The sequence below is a fragment of the Arachis stenosperma genome, chromosome 2, assembly GCF_014773155.1.
Source record: "Arachis stenosperma cultivar V10309 chromosome 2, arast.V10309.gnm1.PFL2, whole genome shotgun sequence".
Lineage (NCBI taxonomy): Eukaryota > Viridiplantae > Streptophyta > Magnoliopsida > Fabales > Fabaceae > Arachis > Arachis stenosperma.
The window spans coordinates 74787553-74799513 of NC_080378.1; the positions used below are offsets into that span (position 1 = coordinate 74787553).

Consider the following 11961-nt stretch of genomic DNA (forward strand, 5'->3'; position numbering starts at 1 on the left):
TTGGATTGATGGATATGGATGCGGTGTATATGGAGGTGGTGATTCTTGGGAGTAATTAGGTTGGAATTGGGGTGGATCTATATATGGTTCATTTAGCTCATAGTGCGGATGGTATGGTGGATAAGGGTTGGGATCATATGGGGGTGTTTGGTGGTAAGGGGCTTGTGAGTATGGTGGTTCAAAGCTATGTTGAGGAAGGGCTTCATAGGTGTATGGTGGTGGTTGTTGATAATCAAAAGAGCGCTCACCATAGCCATTATCTTGATATGCTTCTTGGAATGGCTCTTGGTCATAGTATGTTGGCGGAGGCTGTTGCCAAGAGGGTTGATCAAATCCTTGTGGCTCCTCCCACCTTTGATTCTTCCATCCTTGATGCATGTTCTTATTGTAATCTCCTCTTCCTACAACATGATTTTAACCAAATTCATAACCAAATGGGTGAGAGTTTATAGTAGTAAGAGAAAAATAAAAACAAAACTAATAAAAATAAGCAACCAAGTCCTAAAACTAACAAAAACTAACAAACAAGCAAAACAAAAATAAATATTTACAATAACCAATAATAAGGCACACGTTTGCAATCTCCCGGCAACGGCGCCATTTTGACGATCAGATTCTTGCTAGTATAGAATTTCATAGAAATATAATCACGTTGTAAGTATAGTTTCTAAACCAACAAAAATCCTTTCGTACAAAAGTTTGATTGTCACAAGTAACAAAACCTAATAAAATTTATAACTGAAGTATTCAAACATCGGGTCGTCTTCTCAAGGAGTTGCATGGAGGTGTGTTTTATTATTGGTTATGGAAAAACAGTATTTTTGGATTTTTGAAAGGTTTGAACAAGAGAAATAAATTGCAGGAATTAATAAATCAATAGCTAAGAAACTCTTGGCAATGTATGAAAATTAGAAGTCCTATCCTAGTTATCCTTATCAATTGTGATGAGAATTGCCCGTTGCTCTCACTTAGTCAACCTCTAACTATGAAGGTAAGTCAAGTAGATAAATCAATATGAATCCTCAAGTCCTAGTCAATTTCCCAAAAAAAGAGTAGAGTTAGGGGAATTCAAGTCAATTAGCAACTTCCAATTATCAATTAACAAAAGAGTTTGATAACTCAAGAGTCTCTAATCACTCAACCAAAGCCAAGAATATAGAAAGCTAAATAAAAATCATATGTCTGAAATACCTCAAGTTGCATTAATAAAAGAAATCAAATCTAACATAGAAAAGTTCATAAATTAAATTGGGAAAATAAATAAAAGGAACATTGAACCTGGAAATTGAGAAGTAGAAATCCTAATCCTAAAAGAAATCCTAAATCCTAAAACCTAAGAGAGAGGAGATAGCCTCTCTCTCTAAAAACTACATCTAAACCTAAAATTATGTATATGAGAAGTTGTATCTGTATGTCTTGAGTCTCTGTATGTTCCTGGCTTTATTCTGTGTTTCTGGGCCGAAACTAGGTCAAAACATGGCCCGAAATCGCCCCCAGCATTTTCTGAATTTTCTGCAGATCGCGCATGTCACGCGTACGCGTCGGTCACACGTACGCGTTGTACGCGTACGCGTTGTTTGACGATTTTCCTCTCCACGCGTGCGCGTCAGGCACGCGCTCGCATTGTTGCGCGAACTCCAATCCACGCGTACGTGTCAGGCACGCGTACGCGTCGCTGTGATTTTGTCCAAATCGCCCGCACGCGTCAGCCATGCATGCGCGTCGCTATTCGCTGGTTGTCTCCTTTATTTCTTGTGCTCCTTCTCTTTTTGCAAGCTTCATTTCCATCCTCTAAACCATTCCTACCCTATAAAGCCTGAAACACTTAACACACGGATCACGTCATCGAATGGTATAAAAGAGAATTAAAATACACAATAAAAAGAATTGTAATATCATGCTAATCATATGAATAAGTGGGTAAAGACGTGATAAAACCACTCAATTAAACACAATATAACCATAAAATAATGGTTTATCAATGGTGGTTTTGGATTACCTGTTTATGATAGAGACATCGGAACACTTAATGATGATTATGACTTTTGATGAGTAATGTCTTTGTTTAATTGAAATATTGTTTGTTAAATATTTTTTTTTTTGTAAAATATTTTGTGTTTGTTATTTATATGCGTTTTGATTTTCTTTAGTTATAAATTTTAATATTTAAAATTGTTTATGAACTTTAATGATAAATTATAGATAATTTATTTTGTAAAATTGTCAAATTTTAAATTTTATTAGTTTAAAGATTATTGAACTTAAATATTTAAAATTATATATTAATTTTTTATAATTTTATTTTATATTTAATTAAATCGATCAACTACTGTTGGATTCCGATTAAATTATTGAATCAATTACTTGATAGGTTCGATAATTAATCCGATTGTCACAACCTTAAATATTATCTAATTAAATGTACGTTTAAAATTACTTCATACTAAATTTCAAATACAAGTCAACAACATAAATAACAAAACAATACTTCTGCCGTCTTTTCTTTTTAATGGCTTCGCTTTGGATCCCTCCACACCTCCACAATCAGAATTTTGTGTTAAAATTCTACTTGTGGCTTGTGCTCTCATAAAGAATATATGTCCATGTAATAAATGATTATATTAATAAAAGCCTGATATAAAATCTCAACTATAATAATATATAGTAAAAAATATTAATACTAAAATTTTTTATTTCCACCTCTGTATTTCATATCTATTCCATCTTTTCATTTTATTTATTTACAACATTAATTTTTTGAGTATTTTAGACTTTTAGTTTAACACAAGTCTATCCGGTTAAACTTCTGGAGTTGTTAATTTTTGCAGTTTGATATTTTACCTCTCGCTTCACAAAATCAGACTCCGTAACCTGCCACCCTCTACTCGGATCTTCATCGACATACACCCCTTAACACGCACCCTTTAGCAGCCCAAACCATGCGAACTCTAACCCTCTTTCCCTAAGCCTCCGTCGGCGCTTCTGCTGTCGCCTCCAACGCCGATGACTTGCTCCTCTGCTTCCTCTTTTCCGCCAGATCTGCTCGCCATCTCCTGCGTTGTGCGTGGTTCGAATCTGCTGCAGCACGAGCGTCCTGCCTCCGTCACCCATCGGTGCCGTCGCCGCCACCATTAATTGCAGGTTTTCCTCCTTCTCCTTTCTTTTCTTTATTTGGATTTGTGTTTTCTTATTCCATTTTTTTCTTATTTTTTCCAGCTAGGTTTTCATTTAATTATATCATTGTACCATATTTTTCATTACAAAATTCTTAATCATATCTTAATTAATAAGAAGTATAATGTAGAATAACTGTTTTTTGGCTGGAGTGTGGGTGCTGTTTTGGCTCTATAATGTGTGCTTTGGAGGCTGTGCTTTTCTTAAATTTTGTTGTTCTATCCTTTGAATGTTATGGTATGAGATAGGTGGTTCTAATGCTTCTGCCATGGATTTGGGGGTCTCTGCCCATTGCAATTCTCTGGTCTTATGAATTTTGATTATTGTTCTACCTTGGATGTACACTTGGTTAGGATGGAGCTCTTTTTGTTCTTGTGATTTAGCAGTCAAAGGTTATGTGATTTACCTTGTGTATTATCAATGGCTATGTATTCTTATTGAGAAAATATAGGAACAAACTTTTAGTCAGCCAACATTAACCAACTTTAGTATTTAGGTTTAAAGTTTAGGATTTAAGGTTAAAAGTTTATGATTTTGAGCCTAGAATTTGAGATAGACAAAATAATTTTGAAAAATTGGCTTATGTTGGTTGAAAAAAGTTTATAACTTAGTATTACTCGTTTTCTTTAAAAGAAAAATGAAATGGAAAAGAGGATAAAACTTAGAAGGAAGAAAGAAAAAAGTAAATCTTAAACAAACCTTACAGAGGCTTCTTTCCGGAATAAGGGCTACTAATGTTAGTGAAGAAAAATCAGCACAAGGTAACTCTGTAAAGAACATGGAATGTATCTTAGATAAAGAATATCATATATTGGGTATGTCCTTTCTGATTCAAAATTTGCAACTCTGTTGATGAATTTTGTTGGGAAATTGAAATTTAAAGCACTTTTGCATCTTGGTTTAATATCTTCTTTTTCTTCTTTTTACTTTATATATTTTCTTTTTCTGCTTCGTTAGGGACCAAAAGCAACAATGAGTGTGATTCAGAAGTTTTTCATTGCTTCAATGTTCATGTGGGTTGTCCCTGTTGCAATTCTATACGGTTTTAACAATAATCTGTTTCCTGGTAAGTTTTCATAGTTTTAAGCATTTTTAGTTGTTTCTTTACTGATTTCTCTTTTTTTCAAAGGGGTTGTTGGTTTTGCTTGATAGTTTCATTATCTTACATTTGTTTAAGAGAATGGATGTATATCATTTTCAAGTAAACCCATTTTTTTACTTGTTTTATGTTTTTTTGTTGAAGAGTTTTTTTCTTTTTAGGGTAAAGTACTATTTTGGTCCTCAATGTTTAGGCCAAATCCTAATTTGCTCCTTAACGTTTCAAACGACCTATTTCTATCCCCAAAAGTTTCAAACAGGTTCAATGTTGTTCTATCATTAAATTTGACACTAATAGTTAACGGAATGAGTGATGTGGACATTAATAACGTTACTAAGTCATATCTTCTTCCATGTGTTAGAAAAATCAAAGCCTTCTTGTAACACTTCTTCTCTTCAATTTTCTTTTTGTACAAAACTCCAAATTCTAACAATTAATCATCAATGCTTCAAAATTAAAAGAAAAACTTTTATATTAGTGATCATTAGTGGATCGATTTCACTTACATATTGAAATTGAATGCTATTGGCTCTTCAATATGTAAATTGTATGTGTCAAATTTAATGGTGGGGCAACATTGAAACTGCTTAAAATTTTTTTGGGATTGAAATAGGACGTTTGAGTTTTTGGGACTGAAATTTGACATTCGAAACGTTAAGGACTAAATTAAGATTCGACCTAAATGTTAGGGACCAAAATAATACTTTACCCTTCTTTTTAATTGTCGGCCTGATAAAGAGGTTGGTTATGATAACTCATGAACTCGAAGGGAAATGTTATTGCATCTTAAACAATGCATTAAGTTGGAATTTGCCTTTTTAAAGGCATTCAAAATTTGTAGTCAGTGGCAGTTGATTTTTCTCATTGCCTTCAATTTTTAGTGGTATCTGCAAATTCGAAATATGTAATAGTCATTGCAATTTTAAAGTGCAAGTTAGATGCTTTCTTGTTTCTTATTTATGTTTGACATATAGACCAACAATCATACAAGAAACAACTAATCCATTTTAATGTGTTATTTCATACGATGCTGAGTAACCAAGAAAGCCACATTTATAATAACCAAAGAATGAGAGAATGAATTATCAGAGGGCTTATTCCCCGTTTTTTTTTTCTAGGTGGCATTATTGCATCCTTTGTTCTAGCCAACCCCACCTAGTGGGATAATGGATAAGGCTTTGTTGTTGCTATTGTTGTATTGTTAAGCACATTTGAAATTGTATTTTATCAACATCTTTCCGTGCTTCAAAAACTGACCATATCAACTTAATTCTCAGAACAGAACCCTTGACTCTTGCTATATATTTACTTGTTTATGAACTGTTATCTAAATGTTTCCATTCCAAGACTCGTCAAATATAAAGATCTGTTTGTGTTATTTATTGTGTTCCTTTTCCCTTGCCTTGTGGGAATGGATCTCATTGGTTTTCTTGTTAATTTCATTTAATGTTTCTTGAATGCAATGTAGAGTAGTGTCCCATAATAAAATGTGTAAGATGTAAAACTAGATTACCTTGTTCCCTTTGTGTATCAGGAGCAGACAATTTGTCCCCTTACTCTGTGACACTAGTGAGTGGATTTCTTGCGGTTATATCAGTTAATGTAGTCATAGCATTTTACATATACTTGGCGATGAAGGAACCTGCCGAAAAACACGAGCCAGATCCCAAATTTCTCGCTGAGGCCAAGGCTAGTATGAAGCAGCCTACAACCAATGCTCCGCAATCTTCTGAGTCTCAGAAGAAAGAACAATAGACTGTGTGCTTAGGCAGTTAGCCCTCTTTGTTGTACTGTTCTTCTTAGGAAGGATAGGGGAGAAGGGGATGAAGGGTGAAGGTCCCGAATTGTGCATGCTTGATCATAACTTAGTTATGAAGTTTGCATATGATCCATGTTGTGCAAAATCTGTTTTATTCTGACAGTATTTTATGTATCTCCTAATCAATTTGCCGCTCCATTGCCCAGGGTATTGACAATTGTTATTTCTTGGTTATAAAAATTTTTATAACTAGTATTTTTACCCATAATAACATTACGTGAATATAAATTTTTTAAAACTACGGTCCACTTTATTCTGATAGTATAGATTATGCATGGTACGAAAGATTTATAAAATCAAATTATGTTTACAAAAAAAAGTCATAAGTTGATAAAAGTCTCTGACTAAGAAGATTAAGGTATCTGTAGATAAAAATCAAATAATAAGATTTTTAGTTATTATTTTTATATGAAAAAAATCTAATTTTTTTATTAATAATTAATTTTAACATTCGTTATTTAAAATTTAAAATAATTTAACATGTATATTTTTACATTTAATTAGGTATTAAATTTATTGCATAAATAGAAATAATTAATTTTTATATTTGATATTTAAAAATAATTTTTTTTCTATGTATATAAAAATATAATTAGATATTAGTATAAAAAAAATTATACTGATAGTTATAAAATTAACTCATCTATAATTTTTTAAAACAATTTAATCTTGATTTTAACTTTTAATTGTAACATTAATATTCTCTTCAAATTATATGTAATAAATATTTGAAAGAAAAAAAATATAGATTAAAAAGATAAGCGGTAAAAATTTAAAATTAAATAAAAAACTAAAAAAATGTATATAATAATATTAATAATAATAATAATATTTTTTATATGAATTATATTATTTTGTTAATTTTACTTTATGTAAAACAAAAAGATAGAAAAATAGAAAACGAGAGAAAAGAGAGAAAAAAAATAAAGAATGAGAGTGAGAGTGAGAGTTTGTTAATTATTTTAGAAGAAAAAATTTTATTTTAATTGTAAAAAAATATCGGATGACATATTTTGAATTATCAAATTATCAATATAAAATATAAATTATATATAGAGTAAAAATAGTAGAGAGAATAGAAAAATGGAGAGAAGTAGATGAGAGAATTTAAGAAGGGAGTTTATTAATTTTGAAGAAAAAATATTTTTTCTCAATTTTAATAAGAGAGTGTCATGTGACACATTTGATTATTAAATTAGATAGTAATAAATAATACATAATATAGGTATATTTTAATTTTAATTTTAATATTTTAATTTTAATTTTAATACAATTAATGAATGTCATGTTGTACATTTTGATTGGAAATTAGTAATTAGTTATTGATATTGATATTGATATTGATAATGATATATAAAATAGATAGAGTGGTTGAAGGAAATAGAGAAATAGAGAAAGGAAGAGGGAAGATAAGAGAACTCTTTAATTTTGGAGGAAAAGATTTGATTTCAATTGTAATGAGAGAGTGATATGTGGCACATTTTGGTTGTAAAATTAGAAAGGATGGAGAAAGAATTCTTTAATTTTGTAGGAAAAGATTTAATTTCAATTACAATGAGAGAGTGACATGTGGCATATTTTGGTTATAAAATTAGTAAAGAATTTTTTTTAATTTTGAAGAAAAAAATTTAATTTTAATTACAATGAGAAAGTGACATGTGACATATTTTAGTTGTAAAATTAGATATATATTATAGATTTAAATTGTATTTTGTTGTTAATAATTGATATTGATGTATATAGTTAAAAGGGACGAACTATTTTAATATTACAAAGTTAATTAAATATTTGTATTGCCATTTCTCCAAAGATGATTTTTTTTTTTTTAAAATGAAAACCATGTAGTGTTTCATCTGAAATAAGTATTATTTTTAAAAAATTTTTGTGATTGGCATCTTTTCAGTTCAACATATTTATTAAAAGAGTCCCGTTAGGGAGCTAATAAGGTATTTGTACAATGTGTACAATGGGTTATTTATTTTAAAAATTACCTACAAAATAATAAATTTAAAAATTCTTATTCAGTTATTTCACATCAAATTTCAAATTTTAAATTAAAAAAAATCTCATTAGTTATTTCAAAAAAATAACCATCTGAAATCCTCCAATACTCTTTTCTTTTTCAATCGGTGGCTATTCCACCTTCATCAATAATCATTCTATTTCACCATCGCTACTTGGCTTGCCACACGCCACTCACCCTTAATAAAAATAACCATCCACTTAAGAATAAAAATAATCATCTTATACCTAATGAATTGAACATCTAATATATTTTAATTATATATAACTAAACTCAATCCAATCAAAATAATCATCTACATAAAAATAAAATAACCATCTGCATACCTACTAAAATGACCATCCTAAATTGACCATTAAAATAGAAGAAGAAGATGAATAAATAGAAGAAACTATTATTGTGGTGAAACATAATTTTGGAATGACTAGTCATGACAAAAGCAGCACTGTTGTGAAGCATAGGGCTCAAATCATGAAAGAAGTAACCATGCTTGGATCCGAAGAAGAAGAGCATGGTGGTATCATCGGTGAGAAGAGACTTGAAGAAATGGGAGAAAGCGAAGGCGCATCGGAGGAGGTGAGGACAGTATCGGGAAGAAGGCACACACCGGCTGCAACGGAGGCGCTGGACCTCTGGGTTGCTGCGGTGCCGTTAGTTTGACCCACATAATATATGCGTCCTCCTTTGGCGGTGGCCTGTGCGGCAACAGCGCCAGTCGAAACAGTGTCGGCGCGATTTTCAATGGCGCTGGTGACCGTGACGTTAGTGTACTGGCGAGACTCCATGAAAAAGACATAGAACACTGATAAACCGTATTGAGAGAGAGAAGTGAGAGAGAGAGAGAGGTAGTTTATTTATTTCCAAAACCGACGATAATCCTAATATTTAATTTAAATTTCAAATTATAAAAACTATTTAAAATTAATTAGTTGTCTATAATTTAAAATTAATTAATTATTTATCAAATATTTTAAATTTTAAATTAATCCCATTATATGTATTGTACAATAGCTCTATTATCTTCTCATACTTTCCCTTATTAAAAAGTTATCTTATCCATTTTACCATGTTGGCTTCAATGCATTTTTAGTTTGATTAATGCTTTATCTATAAGTAAAGAGAGAATTTGATAATAATTTTGTAATTCTAAGAAGAAAGGAACAAAAAATGGAAATTGCATTGGGGAGATTGAAAAATAACAAATAAGTGAAATAACACTTCGCTTAGTTGACGTGCCTACGTGTTAAATATATTTTAGTTACGACACTTATTATCATTTGTCTGAGATGCATATCTTCTGTGTCCTGCCAGCCATGTCTTCGAGTTACCAGCATTGCTCGAGAGGGTCTTCTTTCATGACACCTACATGAGCTTAGTGTGCATCACGAATTCCTGGTTTGCTTGTCATTTCTCTCCTGTAAATAGAGTGTGACATTGAGATGACTTGAGTTGCTGTTGGAAGCACGTATTAAGCCTAAGATTTGTTATGTAATTCTTTACCTAGCGGTGGTTACGTTACGTATTTCACGTTTATTGCTATATGATAGATATGAGTTACATTACTTCCTCCATGTCCAATTCTCCATGTACCCTCTTTACAATTTGCCCATCAAATTAACCATTCAGTGTGAATATCTGGGCCTGAGGACCCAAGTCTTTGTTTTCTCAGATTTTCGTGTCATGGTGTTAAGAGACAGCAGCAATCCTCGATTAATCGATTTGCATATCAATTACTTACTATATAAATCATTATTTTCTTGTTAAATAACGCCAAAAATTTTGGAGGATAAAATTTTGTTATGTTATTCGGTTGTATTGACTATTGACTTTATCATTTAGAAAGGTACCTTACATCATTAGTTAAACTTAATTCTAGTTTTGATCGTGCTGTCATGTAAAATAGACCGAATTTCAGTTTTGATCGTGCTGTCAAGTAAAATAGATCGGAAAAGCCCTTGCCGTTGACTTTATCGGTTGTATGGCACTTGTTTTACATCTTTCAAATTTTCAATACACTGCATCGTCCACTTTTCAGTCTACTCACTTTTGACTTTTGAGAGGTTGGGAACCTGTCATGTTAACGTTAAATTATGAAACTTAAAACTATATAAATTGGGGTATATTTTGAATGACCTATATGCTGGTTGGGTTGTGCTACGCTGTCGAAGTAAATTTTTCTCAACAACTGCTAAGATGAGGTGTCAACAAGGTGAGTTGAACGCGTCGTACTGTTTTACTTGCAATCGCAGATAAGGACTGAGGGAGTAGCAGCAGGTGCAGGATTGTCTCAGTTTGTTTTGGATTAATTACTTAATAAAATATATTAATTTAGAAGCATGAACACATGATTAAGAAAGATAATATTTTTGTTTATAAATGATATTTTTTTTTATTTGTAAAATATATATTTTTTGTAGTTTTTAAAAAGCCTTCTCTTTAATCTATTTTAAATTTTGTGTCAATTAATGTTAATTTTATCCATTTTTAAAAAAATAAATTTTTTTTATAAAAATATTTTTTAGTAAAAAGATTTTATTTTTTGTCATTAAATTTTGCTTACTAAAATACTGTATAATAAATTATTTTTTATTAATTAAATTATGCTTTTCTAAGATATCTTTCAATAATTTTTTAATTATTAAACAGTAATTTTATCAAAATTTTCGTTAAAAATTACTTTTATATTTTACTATTAATTTTTTGATATCAATATATATTATTTTAACATTAAATAAAAAAAATATTACCATTGTTAATATATATAACAATTAATATATATTGATATCGAAAAATAATTTTATCAAGATTTTTTTTTTATTTATGATTTTTGTAAGACCCCTAAATTTTTAAAAATTATTAATAAATTATTTATGATGTATTATATTTATTTAAGACTATATTTTAGAGATTTTTATATAAAAATTGAATAAACTCCTATTTATTATTTAGAGTTCTTATAATTAAAAAATAATGAGTATTTTATATGCCTAAATTTTAATATATAGATTTTTAACCTTATTTTATAAATGAAAGAGAATTAATCTAATTATAATCAATTTTTGTTGAATTAGTATTTATTCAAAAATAGATTTCAAGTTGATAATAAAATGGTATTTTAAAGATAATCATTTTATATTAAATTTTAATTTGAATTATTACTTAACCCTATTATCTTATTAATATTTTTATACAAATCCTAATTTTTTTTTTACACAACATAACCCTAACTTTAATTTTTTTATTTCCCTTTCCCAGCTGCTATTACCCTTCCCGTTTCTTCTATTCTAGAAACCCCAAACAGAGGGAAAAATCAAAAGGGAAAAAGACAGAAAAGAAAGAAGGAAAGAAAGGGAAAGGAGGGAGGGAAGTCGCAGGAAGAGAAGGAGGGGGAAGAGGAAGGGCAGCGCCGGCAGACATCACTGCCGTCGTGCCGCCGTAGAGAGAGAAAGAGCGCAAAGAACGGAGAAGCAGGAGAGGAAGAAGGGCGTCGACGTTGTTGCAGAGAGGGAGACGTGAGAAGCTGCCAAACTCCACTGGTGTCACGAAGCCGTTGATGTCGTGCTCCGTCGCCGTCGCCTCAGACTGTCGTCGTCACCATCGCACCGCTCCTGTCGAGCCACCGCCGAGTCGGGAGATTGAGACAGAGAATGAATGACACAGAGAAAGGGAGAAGCGCGACAGATGAGAGGGATGGAAGCGTTCTCGTTACCATTTTCTCATCTATTCGCCGCCACTGGGGTTTGACGCTACCACGCCGTCTTAGAGACTCTGCCGTTGCTGAGAGTCCTTCGCAAGAGAAAGGGGACGGCGAGAGAGGATGAAGTGGGTCCTTCGCTGCTGCCATGA

The 11961-nt window shown here is 31.3% G+C and overlaps 1 protein-coding gene across 1 annotated transcript; it reads left to right on the plus strand.

The window, feature by feature from the left end:
• Window positions 1–2796: 2796 nt before the first annotated feature.
• LOC130960215 (uncharacterized) lies at window positions 2797–6330 on the plus strand. Its single transcript, XM_057885546.1, has 3 exons — window positions 2797–3141; window positions 4132–4240; window positions 5808–6330. The coding sequence occupies exons 2-3, from the start codon at window positions 4147–4149 to the stop codon at window positions 6026–6028; spliced, it is 315 nt and encodes a 104-aa protein (XP_057741529.1). The 5' UTR covers window positions 2797–3141; window positions 4132–4146; the 3' UTR covers window positions 6029–6330.
• The last annotated feature ends 5631 nt before the right edge of the window (window positions 6331–11961 follow it).